The sequence below is a fragment of the Aptenodytes patagonicus genome, chromosome 7 (genome assembly GCF_965638725.1).
Source record: "Aptenodytes patagonicus chromosome 7, bAptPat1.pri.cur, whole genome shotgun sequence".
Lineage (NCBI taxonomy): Eukaryota > Metazoa > Chordata > Aves > Sphenisciformes > Spheniscidae > Aptenodytes > Aptenodytes patagonicus.
Genome location: NC_134955.1, coordinates 33,525,087 through 33,539,458, shown reverse-complemented (window position 1 = coordinate 33,539,458; position 14,372 = coordinate 33,525,087). Strand labels below are relative to the sequence as shown.

The 14,372-nt window shown below is 43.9% G+C and overlaps 1 protein-coding gene across 1 annotated transcript in view; it reads right to left on the bottom strand.

The window, feature by feature from the left end:
- The window catches only part of LOC143163434 (deubiquitinase DESI2-like), a 59,524-nt gene that overhangs the window by 22,244 nt on the left and 22,908 nt on the right, over positions 1-14,372 (bottom strand). Inside the window, exon 2 of the mRNA XM_076344784.1 lies at positions 773-845. Coding sequence (XP_076200899.1) covers positions 773-845 — 73 coding nt within the window. The remainder of the gene's footprint in view (positions 1-772; positions 846-14,372) is intronic.

Here is a 14,372-nt window from a genome sequence, read left to right as displayed (position 1 = left end):
TCGAGATGGAACATGGTACCCCAGGGGGTTTAATCTACTGCATGGCACTGGCTAAAAATACCATGAGTGAGCTATCCCAAGTCATTCCCATTTAACGCTGAAGAAGGAAACGGAAAGTCTGTGATGCTAGTCTGTCCTTCACTGTACTACAACTGTTTTCCCAGATCCCCTGACTGCTCCTTTTGCAATGGGTGCTCTAATCAGCTTCAATCCCATCCAGACCATTTCAAGAGTCTTACAAGACATTTTCTTTTCCTTGTAACTCTGCTGTTTCAAAAGAACAGTTTCCAAGATCTGGAAATCCAGATTCCAAGATTTCTAGACCATAGACGTTCATAAAGAATTACTGCAAAATGGATTTACTCTGACACAGAATTAGCACAGACATGCATATGCAGCTTGCAAGACAACTGCTGATCCACCTCTCTCTTCCCCCTTCCCCACGTCTCCCCTTCTCTCTCCCCCTCCTTCACTGCAGAACATATTTCCAACATCGCTTGGTCCCTCCTATCAGCCATCCTGCTACATACCTGCACAAGCTATAGAGGCTGCAGTTACATGCTGAAAATAAGAAGGGCTACATGGTTCATGACAGAACTGCACGAGTTCCTGCTGGACTCCACAATGGACTCTAAAAAGAGAACCGGCTGAGTTTTTCACTCCTCAAAACATTCCTTGCCAAAAGCTAAAAGTTTGAGGTGCTTTTCCATATCAGACTAGCCATACAGTTGTCCCCATGTTCTGCAGGTAGTGAAAAGGAAATACTTCATACCTCTGCCGTAGATCTCGATGCCAGAGTGGAAGACACCAATCCCCAAGGTGGAGGTGTATTCATTTATCCAGTACTACAGTAAAAGAAAAGCCACATTTGGAAGCATTAGCAGAAAAGAAACACACTATCTTGGTCTAGGATACCTCCCCCATCTCCTGTCCTCAGAGTAGCTTCTCTTAAGGACAAGAGTGATTTTGAAATTATCTTGAGACAAACAAATTGAGACTCCTTACAGACCAACAGAAGTGGGCACTGTGTTTGTACAGCTGACTGGGATTAGGTCTCCAAAAAATGCTCATCTAGTACTTTCCACGTAAGGCATTTCCCCGTATTCCCTGATATAACTGGACCTGAACTTGCATAAATCCAGCTGCTACAGGACATGTGATTATTTGTCTGTCTTCTCACTTAAATAGCTGACACTGAGACAGTTTTACCAATTCACTTGTCTTATCTGATCTTCAAAATCTTGAGTTAAAGAATCCCCAAATATTTTCTGCACACCATTTTACATCACCTCCCAACATCTACTTTTTATTAAGTTGTTTTTAGGCAATGAGATCTTGGAGACAGAGATCCATTCCTCCCATAGGTCAGAGGAGCACCATTTAGTAGTTATCTATATGACACTGGTAACTGCTTTACAGAAAAAAAGAAGCTCCGGGCATACTAGTCAACGTTTTGCTTAGAGGCACCATATATTATCAAACGTCATTTCCAGAAGGGACAAGGGCTTGCTGCTCCAAAATTAGGTCCAAGGTGACCACAACTTCACCCAAGTCAAAGGCAAGTTTTCAAGAGGAGCTGTTAAGTGACTTCATTGCTCTGGAGTCCAGCACTTCCCCGGTACATTTAGATCAGAGGAATACTGCAGTCCAGTGCATGCAAACGACGCTCCTCCACCAAGCGCTGCTCACTGTTTCCACCATACCATGAAGGACAGTGCAGACACCCTAACAAGTCCCAACTAAGCTAATTCTGGAGTAGGAAACCGTACAGCCATGCCAGGGCAGTGCTGCATTGAAGATAATTAGCCCTGCTCAGCACCAGTATTTATTAGGTTAGCTGCAGAGCTGTGCTGCTACAGAAATGATGTTTTCAGGCAATGAGTGGAAACTGCCCATGCCTGGTATATTTACAGTTCACTTACAGCTACTGTGCAGTGAAGATGCATCTGTAGTAACTCAGAGCAACTGAATTCTTATTTTAATCAAGCACTGCAAGAAAAGTGAGTGTTGTTCATTTGTCCCCATACAATGACATGACAGATTCATTCAGCTAAAATTCTTTTGGGTCTGGTAGCTGCTTCTGGTGGAGCCAGAATAAGCTGCACCTTCCCTGGTGTCTAGTGTCACTGAGCTGCCACAGTATGAGTGAGAACCCCTCTGCTGTCAGGTAACCAGAGGTCTGGCATGCTCCATCTACTTTCCTCACACTGCTTGCTTATGTATTTTTGATGACTGCAGTAGCTCTGTAGATCACCTAGAAATGCTTTCTATGCTTTCTACTGTGGAAAAACACAGTAGCTTTGATGTGAAAAGTGCAGTCCCGAGCCTGACTTAATGTATGGCCAGTCTTGATACCTTAAACCATGTCCCCCAAAATGCTTGCCTCTGGCAGTACAGCAGTCCCCTTTCCCTCCAGAAAATGCTGTAATGCTTCTTGTTCTTGGTGAGTTTTGGTATCACAAATGACGTATTACTGCAGGAAGGCAGCAAACCACCTGACCCCAGCTGGACTCTGCCCACTACTCTCTTCAGACCTTGTATAACCTCCACTTACCTCTTCACTTGAATTATGCAAACTCTTGTTTTTAGGATACATCAGAGCACTGGACTGGAGGTAGGTCAGGTAGCTCTCAACCTCTGCCAGCGCATTAGCAGTGAACCCCCTGTTGAACACCATGCCTGGTATTTAGGGACATGATGTGACCTTGCCTTCTGCTGCCCTTCTCCACAGATCTCTGTTGCCCTGTCCTCTGCAGCAGGAATATCCCTGCTCTGACTGGGGAAGAAGATACAGAGGTGGAGGCTGCATACAGGAGCCCATATGACACCAGCCACATCTGCTGAGGAGACCAAAGCCTGTCTCCCATGGACACATAGTTCAGTTCTTTGATCTCCCAAATCTCATGGGTTAAATCCTCAGACTCTCAGGTAGTCTCAGTAAGCTTCAGAGAACCACTGCTTTCTACAGAGTCCCACTGTAACAACTCCCAGAGGATATGGTAAGTAGGTTGTCTTCTTTCCTCAGGCTGAGCTATTGTCTCACAGCAACAATATAAGCACAACATGCCCAGGTCAAGCCAGCTGCTTTGCTTAGAGGAGTAACTAATAGAAAGAGAAGGGAGACATTTTAAATTAGAAATGCTCTTGCCAGTTATCAAAGTCAGGGCTATCTGCAGAGGCTGGTCTGCATCAAGCTTTGTATTTCAAACAAGAAAGTTAAACGGAAAGCCACTTTCAGCTATAGCTTTTTCCTTCTCCATGTTAAAGTTTATGTTGGATCCAAACAACAAATAAGCAAACAAGCAGGGAAAACCAAACCTCTCCTTGATTACCATGTTAGAATAATGCACGGAGACCTGTTCACCTCATATGTGCACAGCACTGTTAGAACACAAGTCCTCCCTGTCCCCCATCTGCCTGCACCGCTCGTGTTCCCAGCACAGAGCCACAGCCCCCAAAACCCACCCTGCCCGACAGAAGGAGCCAAAAGCCGGTCTGCAGGACAGCTCTGGAAACACAAATGATGAGGAGGCCCCACCAGAGATAAAGGAGAGATGAGCAAAAGTATTTCTCTGGCTGATACCAGGTGTTACGACCATCACATGGACCTTTCTGTATTTAAATGGTGTATTTTTCACTATGAATCCCTTTAATGAACTATTATGGACTGAACTGCAACAACCTCAACCATTCCTGAATTTGAACTGAACAGAAGCTGTACTGGTTTAGTACTTTCCTTCAAATAACTTCAATAACACAAGGGCATTATTGAAGTGGGATCTGATTTGCATCTTCGTTCACTGCAAATAAAATTTTTCAGTATTATCTATAAGCAAGACCAAAATGCAAAGCAGCTCTGAATCATGGCTGCTACTGTCCTCATCTCACCCCTGTCTCCAGGGTGCTGCAGAATCTGCCTCCGGTGTGCGAATGAACACGCAGTGAATGCCTCACGGCACTTCGGCACAGCCCACAGCTTGTCTCGGGAGGAAGCTATGCTAAAGTGAACTTGTCAGTCACTTGCTGAGCTGGAAGAGAGAATCCAAGCCAGATTTGAAACCAGGTTTGTACACACATGCATGAGCTGGCCTCGTTTTCCAAGAGGTTTGCAATTCTGAGCATAAGAACAGCAGCAACAGTCAGCAAATACTCATCTCTGGAGTAAATTGGCTATTGCTTAGATTAAAAACAAATATCTGCAGCCTGTTCTGAGTCAGATGGAAGAGCCAGCAGTATCTTAAAGGGAGCTGTGATTCATGCCGGCATCGCATGCTGCCTGCAAAATTGTGCCGTAAACCCTACACAAAGGGACTTGGAGCATTCTGTCTCATTTCCATCTTCAACAGAGAACAGCTCAGAAGTGAAGAGAGGCAGGGAGGAAAGCTAACCAGACTGCAGCTGCTTCACAAAAGCAGCAGATAGCCCAGGACTCAAAATTCAAACCCAGAGAGGAACCTCTTTGCATTTAGAGTTTGTAGTGTACCCATTAAGAGCTTTTAATGCAGGTCCCTGACTAAGTAGAATTTGAAATTTTCCAGTTTTTATTCAAGCCTTCCCTGATTTCCTGGTTGGTTTGGTTCAGAGATCAAAGTTTCTGCTGAGATGGTTTAGACTTTGGGAGATACTCTGCGTCAGTTGTTGTTATTCACTTCATTTATCCATCTTTCACACAGAAGTAGAAGTTAAAGTCTCACCGGGACAGTGAACCATGCCCTAACTTTCCAGAAAGGAAAGAAACTAAAAAGCTTCATTATATTGATATGCTTCTGGTAGGTCTAGGATGGAGAAGCAGATGGTGTCATCTATAGTAATAATACATAGATTATTACTATTACATAGTAATAATACTAGCAGATTATGTCATCCTGGGACTTTTCAGAGCAGGAGTTCCTGGGAACTCCTACCAGAAACATGGGTTTCCAGACAGGAGAGGCCCATCCATGTAACCACTAACTTCTGCCATCAATTAATATCATACTATAACATTGAAGTTTCTATCACTAACTTTCTCTTTACCTCCCTACTTCAGACCATTATTTTCTATGGTGTATCACCAAAATCCTTCCTGCATAACTGTGCTGAGCACCTTAACTAACCAGCTCCCTATAGGCTGGAGACAAGACCACCTCTGTGGCTAATCTCAGATATTACTCTCTTTGAGCAGCCAACACACTAAGCAATATTCCATTTATCACCCTAGTACAGACTGGATATTCCACTCCACCACATCCATCCACTGCTGAACAGACACTAACCCATCCTTTCTTATGATCAGTATAAACACATAGAAAAGAAATCCACTGGGACTTGCTAAACAAATCTGGTTTCAGCAAATAGTTGCAAACTCTGAGTATTCAAAGGAAGTGTTCTAGATCCTTGCTATGCTCTTCTACCCTTCACTAGTATCACACTACCATCACACACAATCATCGTCTGAGCCAGAATACCAGGCTAGACTGGGGTTTTGTTCTGACCTAGCCTAATTGCTCTGATGTTTGTGCATGACCACACACACTACTTTGAAAAGGACACCTTTACCAAGGATGGGTGCAGATGATGAACCAGTAACTAACTTAACCATACCTCCTCTCAAAGCACCATCTGCATATAATTCAGTAGGAATACTTCCTTTTCCCTGGCAAAGCTTTGTTTCTAGAAGCAAGAGAATAACAGTAAAGGAGGACCAGAGCTACAGATGGTATTCTGACACTGCAAGTGAGCAAGGACCATGTTAAGGGACTGAAGGTAATGGCCAAACCACCTCACCCTCTGCTAGTCTTCAGATCATGGAGCACTTCTGGCAACACAGGTCGAATAACAGACTGTCTGCCCTACCACCTAGGTTTGATTTTAATCCTTTCCTCTTTGACAGCCAAGTCACACACCGTAACACCAAGCTCTTCTTTGTAGAGATGATGTCTCCTCTCTGTAGGATGCTCTGTAGGAGATTGCTCACCGCAGAAGAGACCCTTGGCTCAACAAATCCAAGTTGGAGGACACCCAGGGCTCCAGATGCTAACTAGTGTGCTCCATGAAAGGGGTCAGACTGGCAAGGAGCATCTCTTCACACCTCTGCCTTTATTAGATATACTGTGTAAAGTCTTTTCCCAGAGGCTTAGTCCTGGCCTTGGCAGTGCTTGTCCCCTGCGGTCAACTTACCTAGGCAGCCTCATGAAAACATGGAGAGGAGTGTGTGTACTAATAAATGCACTGATCTATCATATCTCAAACACCAGGAAGTTTCTCTGCTATGTTAAAGCTCAACACAAAAGCCAGTATTAAAGGCAACATCAGATTGATGCAGGAGACCAGCCAGGGAGCATCAAAGTAATATCTCAGCATTATTTTCTGAGATGTGTTGATCCAGATGTGAAATATGAGAGCACAAAAGATGAAGCTAGAGAACATCACTTCAGGAAACCAGCGAGTGAAATCCCAGCCCTACATGGTCAAGTGCAAAACACTTAGCAACTTCAGAAGAGTTTCACTTTCCCCCAATACATTTTTCTAAACCAGGATCCAGAATCTTGGGCCCACAGAGATGGAAGGAGAGAGCCCAAACCAGATCACAGACTTTACTCCCTGAGTAATGCTCGCAGTGGTGAAGGAAGCATTACCATAACTACAGACATGCAAGACAGAGGCCTTCCCGCAGATCTTTGCCAAGGCGCTTCAGTCGTATTGCAGCAGTGCTCACTTACGTCCCACAGCCCTAGCCACACACACAGTTTTGCCAATGTGTCTCAGTCCTTCCGCTGTTCACCCCTTCTGACCTGGAGCTCTGGTAATAAAAACTCACTATCATGTGGAATGACATCAAATTATACAGCACGGCTGCTATTAGTAAGTTTTCTTTAGCAACTGGATGAGACCCAAGCTCATTTCAGTGTGACCTGTGTCTCTTACACTCAGTTCTCCAGAGGTCCAAGGCTTGTATATTAACCAAGCCTGAAATGCTATTTTCCTAATATACTGTGAACACAGATTAAGCAGGAAAGGATTTAAATGCATGTGGGCAGAACAGAAACTAAAAAAAGAATCTTAACAGAGTATTGAGGAGTGATGACACATACCTGTCTTTGGTACTTCATACCTGGAAAAAGCTATCTGGGTGGGTCCTCACTCCAGCACAGGCAGAGCACTACTCTTCCTGGCTGGAGAATCCCCTCCTGTGCCAGGTCCTCTTCGCTGTTGGCAAAAGCTATCAATCTGCAAGTCATGGGCCAGGGTGTGACAGCCCGTCGGGTCACTCCAAACCCAATTAGCCAAAAGCACCTGCTTTAGTCAGGTATGCTAACTTTCACTTAAAAGGCCAGATAGTGTTAAAGAAACTAAATAGTGCAGTAAACAGGTCTCTGTTTATAAACAGGCTCAGCCTCCAGCTGCAATAGGCAATAGCTTGCAAGGCTCAAGAAAAATAGTTCTCAGATTGTGGTCACTGGCATATTTGCAAAAACAACCCAACTGGCAGAACTGATCAAAGCTTGAGCAACTACAGGGTTTCTTCCAGGAGAGCATCCAAGTGCTGAGAAATCTGCAGCTTCAATGCAGCCAGAGAGCTTGATGTAGCTCTGATGAAGCAGGGATACAGGGTTATACAAGGACCCCACTCAAGGCCCCCACTTCAGACTTGGACTGGGACACTTCAGACTTGGACCAGGACAGGAGAACTGGCTGGAGAATAGACATCTGAGGAGCAGAGTCACATTACAGAAAGAAGAAAAAGACAAGGCATCTCTTGGCATGCAACTGACTCTGCTCTGCTGCATTTTGAATGAAAGGAGCTTCTGCCAAGGACACTTCTCCACCCTTCAGGTTAATACACTCTAATAGACCAGGAATTTCCTGGGAAATGACAGCCTGAAATTTACAACTTATACTGCTAAACGTATTTGCTCATTCCCTCATGCAAACCCACAAATGCTAAGAGAAGAGACACAAGGCAAGATGCTCAGCTGCAACCTTGAGAGGAACGACAGGCGAAGCCTCTGTAGGACTACGACAGCCAACTCTGTCTCAGCAGCTCTTCCATTTCAGCTAGGTTCTGCTCTGCAAAGGATCTTTTCCTCTTAGGTTGGCCTAAATACATTCCTGAGCTGTCTCTTCAGGAGGAATTTCTTTGGAGGTTGCTGTGGCTTTTCAGACACTATAATATGCTTCTGAATTGCCTGATGCGTGAGCCAACAGTAAAATCTTTGCAATCATGAAGCATAAAGAGCTTATTTCAGTGGCTTCTAAAATGCTGTATGTGGATTAAAAACTGATGCTGCTGCTGAGGGAGAGTTGGAAATCTACTTATGCTTCGATGTTGTGACGCAATGCGATTTTACTGGAAGGATAGCAGGACAGAAGAAAATATTAATCATGCTGTGGAAAGGAAACAGTATGCATTTCAGCAGTTAACTTTTGGGTGTGTCTGGAATATTTGTAATTAAAAATCAAAAACAAGATTTAGCTGTGAGAATGGGATACCTTCAGTGTTTCCACTTACAGCCTCATCCTACAAAAGGGCAGGCACAGTCCTGGCTCAATATACTGGTATTACTTGAAGTCTCTTATAATTTTCTGTTTTTTCCATTACTTGTTCCACTTTCTACCCTGTTGCACTGACAGCAGGCGTTGTCCTGAGCAGAGCTTCCTTCCTGCAGCCGCATCTGGGAGGAATTTTACCACTGTGTATCTTTTGCTTCAAGCCATACACATTTGTAGCCTGCTATACAGAAGGTAGCTGATCCAGCATGCTCTCCATTAAATACAGTTGACTCTTGCTGGGGACAGTGAACGCTCATCCAACGTGTTTCAGAGCTTGAGTGGGAACCTGCCTTACCAACAGAGATATAGGGCAACTAGCTGGCTAAATTAAGCAACTATTTGCTGTCCCTGCAGAATGAACGTCCCTGTCTCTTCTGTTTGCAAGTTGACACAGAAGCCAGCAGAAGTTAATCCACCAGCCCAAAGGTTTGTCACACCAGTCATGACACTAATGGCCCAGCTTGGGTGTCTGTGTACACAGCATGGTATTTGTAGTAGATTGTGCCATATGAGAAGCAATATGCCATTTTTCCAACCTCCACCTTCTTCCCTTAACCTCAGTCCTGACTGTGCCTGAAAGAGTCAGCTGAAGGGGCCGGGGTGGGACTGTGGACATCAAACAGAAATCACTGAGGGGAGTTGCTGGAGATGGGTGCAGCACGTGCCAGTGCTGGCAGCCCGTCCCAGTCAGTGGTCTCATAATAATCCCTGCAGAAGGACTATCCATGCTACTGCATACCACTTCACATGCTGTATCTATCTCCTTAGTTTTGACAACCTTCATGTACAATCTTAATCTCAAGTATATGGAGCCAGAAAAAAGTGTCCATTTGCAGGATTACACTGAAGTGTATTTACTCAGGGAACGTGCCTGAGAAACTTGGATGTGTTATAAACTTAGCAAAGTGCCAATGCCTTTGCCTTAGATGCATTCACAATGACAAATTGAGAGGTATTCAAAAAGAACAGCAGCAAAATGCTCAGGGAAATGGCGAGACTGACTTATAAGAGAATTAATTCTGAAGAATTAATAGCTTGGCAAAGCAATGACTACAGATGTCAAATTTGCAAACATTTGAAGGGCTGACATGAATTATGAGAGAAGACTTCTTAAGAATGATATGAAAGGATTCAAGTAGGGGTAACATGCTCAGCTTAAAAAGAAGAGAGACTTTGGCTAAGTGTTTAGAAGTTTCCTGGCAGTAAGAAAGCACAAGAAAACATTTGTGTAACTGAGAGCCAGATATCAAAAAAGCCTTAGCATGCCTGTGCAGGACAGAGCATTGAGTGGTCTGAAATGTTTTCCTCTGCTAATGTCTAGGAGACTATTAACATCCTCAGCTGAGCATATTTCAGACCCTGCACACCTATGTGCACTGCGAGCCCTCAGCCCAGTCTTCAGAGCATGTCAGGAAGTAGGCTTCCCATCAAAGAAGATTCAGGTGACTTGAAAAAAAACATAGGGAGATAAATAACCTACACTGTGGTTCACCAGGAGATAGCTGAAGCACAGTGCAGATGCTTTGGCTCTGGAACTAGCTTGGCCCTGACATGCCTGGCAGGGTCAGAATTATGGCCTCAGGGCTTTCTGTCCTTCATCTTGCAGGAAAGATGTAACTTAGAACTGTAATAATTAATAAATAGGGCTGTTAAATGATTTCTCAGATGTGGAGTAATGCCGTGGCTAGGCCCTGCTCAGACCAAGAAACATTAATACCTCCTTCTCCTTGTTGGTAAGGATCCTTGCTGTCTTCTGTGGACCTCTACCAGTCTTTCTCTCCAAAGAAGACACTAGCCCTGTCCCAATGTCCAGCATTACAGAGGGAAAACAGACATTTAGTGCATCCTTTGAAAATGCACTCCAGTCTACATATCAATCTTGCCTAGGCCAAAACATCTGCCTTTGTTCAGAGAATCGGGCTGCAGGTAACATGCACTCCAAGCCCTCCACAGAACGGCTGATTGCCTAACAGCTGTAGCATGTTCCTGAAGTGCTGAAAAGCACAGTCCATCTCTCTGCTCTGGCAGATAGGTAGCAGGGATTTGAACTTCAGCCTGTCGTATCGAAGATGAACACCCTAACCACCAACTATAGCTTCTCCATCAAAGTGATGCATGCACATGTAAACAGCTCCAGCAGGGGAGATTGAGAGAGATCCATGCCACCAAATGAACTGGCAGTGAAGACTTTTCTACCAAGGGCTCATCTAGATCCCTGCTCAGGTTCCTCAATTTCTCTCCCATAGTAGCAAAATACTAATATGACACTGATTCTTCTGCACTGGCTTGCTCTCTCTTAAGGTGCTCCTGCCTGGCCAAACACAAATACCTACTTTTTTGCTATCTCAGGCACACCAACAGTCCATGCCTGACCACCTAAGGCAGATTTCTTGGGATCTCTTCTCGGGTTTCTAATGAGAACATCTAAAACACTAATGTCTTTCAAACTATGGCATAGTTTGAAACACAGTAGTTTGAAGCACCCTCCACTATGCTGTCTCCATTCATAAGTAACTCAGGAACAAAGTATTGCTCAGCAGGATTCAATTCATAGGCACAGCCATCAGAGCCTTTGGGGGAGAAAATTAATACCTATGACAAAAAAAAGTCTGTCTGCTCATCCTGTTAACAAGGGGCAGAGCTCCATGGCTCGTTGGACTGGAGCATCTGCTCTTCTTCCTGAATGGTGTTTCTTTCAGTTACCCTCTGACAGTTACTCAGACCTGCCAGGTGATCCAGACAAACATACTCAATCCTCATTTCATATCATAAGGCTTGCTTACCTGCCAAGATCAGTCTGCCTTTTCACCAAACCATATCTAGTCAGTGGTAGGGGAAAGGAGAATCATCTCCGAAGTGCCAGGCTGTGACCATTCTGAAGGGATGGGATGCAATAGGCTAACAATAAAGCCCCTATTGTCAGAGATATGACCTTGAAAATTTTGATCAGCTGCATGCAGGCCACTTTCAACTTTCTTTTGGCAGGAACATTCCCTTAAGTGCTGCCATCTGAAGGCATACTGTGCTGAGGTAGAACAGGAATGGGGAGAAAAAAATCTCAGAGATGACTACCAAGTGGAAGGAATTAGGAATCAAGCTTGACTCAGAGCTAGAAATTTCTGTAAAGATGAAAGGATTAAAAACCAAAAAGAAACAAAGCAAGGGGAGAGAGAGCAAGAGAGAGCGCGCAGGTTCTTCATCATCTGGCTCTTTGCCTATCCCTGGAGAAGTAAAGCTCTCTGATGTAATACTAGAGGGGAAAGTTGCTCAGGAATTGCTGCTCTGGAAACCATGAGGCTGAAGATTGTTCCTATGCATGGCAGAGAAGGCAACTATTGAAGAATACACTTTCTATAAATTTAAAGATATACTCAAAGGTTTGTTTTGGGGTTTTTTTATGGTCTCAGATTAGGTGATTCAACAAGACTCTGCTTCTCTACTTTGCAATCCTTCCTAGGATTTCAAAATACTTTACAAGCATTAAATTGTTAAGCCTCGCAGCATTTGTGTGAAGCAGGAAGACATTCTTCATTTTAGAGGTAGGGGGAAGAAAATACCAGCATACAGCTTGTGCTATGACTATGAAGACAGAGCAAATCGGGAGCAGAGATGAGCTCAACATCCTGGCTCAAAGGTTAACAATCCAACACCACTTCCATACTGCCCACCAAAAAGAAGTGATCTACAGGACTGTCTCAAGGTTTGTTGAAGTGGAAAGGAGTGAGGCTGATCCACCACAGCTCCTCTTCTGAAAAAGGCTATCACAGTGGCTTCCTTTGCCAAAGACTCTATAACCTACTGAAAAACTAACATCCTACTTGACAAACAGAATTAGAGAAGAAGAAAATGGAGGAGGCTTTTTAAAAGTTTCAGCTGTGATTTTTCAGTTTGGGTTGTGTCCTGACAAATTCTAGCCTTAAAAGTCAAACCTCTTACTGACAACACTATACTCATATTTGCATTACAACCCGATTCTTTAATGCTTTCACCAAGGCCAACAGCCTCCTAGATACACAAGGCAGGGACATCTACTCTCTTTATAACAAGAAAGTATAAGAAACTAGTTAAAACAGCTTCTGACTTCTGCCAAGTTCCTACATGGATAACTACTTGGGGAAGACTGAGGTAACAACAAAGTCATTGTAATTACAGCCGTCACAAAGGGATAAGAAGTCCCTTTATGATGTCATAGAAGGATCAAGAACACCACAGGCAATGGAATAAATAGTCCTTTTGTTCCATCCCATTAATGCAGAGCACAATAACATATTGTTTTCAACCTGTTGTGCAGAGACCCAAGGGAGACAGCAGACTGCTTCAAAGGAATCTGCAGGCTGGCAGGCTTACATTTGTTAGACAAAAGCTGACATCTTCAGTAGGAAAAAAAAAATAAAAATGAGAGGCACACAGACTTTAAAGGAAAGAAAATTATTGCCCAAAAGAAAGCAGAAAAAAAAATCTTGGGTTCAAACAGGAAGTGGAAGCATGTTCAAGCATCCACAGACAAACTACTGATGGAGGACAATCCCATAGCTAGGATGTCAAACAAGGACTTGGGAGGCTCATATTCCCTGCTCTGCTATGGATGTACTACAGACTTACTTTGGACCAGGTCAAAACTAAAATTTTATCAGGATGTTACTACATTCAAATTCAAAACTGTGATCCTCCAAATTCTTCAAATTCCCACTTACCCTGAAGTGTTTAACACCATCAGTATCAGCGATCTGAACGCAAGACCTTCCCAGTCCACTACAGCTAAAACAGGTGGGCTCCATACACAGATAATGAGAATTGCCACAGAGATGGGGATCCCAGCTCTCCTCTCCAGCACTGATTGTTTGCTGCTGGAACTCCATGGACATAGGCCTCACCCTGGGGTTCCTAATGGCAGCAATAGCACCTCATAGTCAGGAGTTAAACCTAACCACAAGCAAATCTGGATCCCTACAGAAAATAAAAGAAGAAAGTAACACTCCTCAGATCTCCTCTCCATGCAAGTGCTATGTAAGGCCAAAATCCAGTCCAGCACTTGCATGTCATATTGGCATGTAAATTCTCACTCCCTGTCTCATTCCCACTCACTTGCCAAAAACAGTTGTGCCTGTCCTGTGAGCCAACAGCAGCAGCAGCAGCAAAGAGCAAGGTGGGGGTCTGTTTGCACCTAAGGAATCTATACTCCATGCTAGCTTTGGTGGCACATGTTCAAAATACCTCCCGGCGCCCATGATAGAAATTAGCCACGTGCCATTAACATTAGTTTGCTACTGGGTGGGGGGGAATCAATATTTATCTCTAAGCTTCTGCGAAGGCATTCTTCTCCAGCATGGATGGGGGAAACCCTTTCACGATGTGAGCTTTTTTCCTGGAGAGTTTCCAGGGGCCATGCCTGACTGGCAGTGTGCCTAACCGGCTTAGCTTAGAAAAATACTGGGAAATACAGATTGCCTCAGCTAGTGACTTGTTCTTTTTTCCCTACAGTGCTTTGTCCTGTCTTCGATAAAACTCTTCAAATACAGTGCCAATTTCACACAGTGTCTCATCGCTCTGCATTATCTTTTCCTACAAGAAAAAGGATATGAGTGTATTTTTGCCATAATCATACACCCTCTCTGCTATTCCAGCAAAATTACCAAAGAATTGCATTGCGGTGATGTCTCCAGATTAGAATTTAAGGGATAAAACAGAAAGCAAGGGACTTGAATATAGCAGTGATAAAATATTGTTGTGCCATGGAGATTCAAATACACCTTCCCCCAAAAACCCAGTTTCTGCCCGTCTGAAGAAGACAATAAAAGAATAGAGCAAGGATCATTTCCTTGAGAAGGGAACAGTCTAAA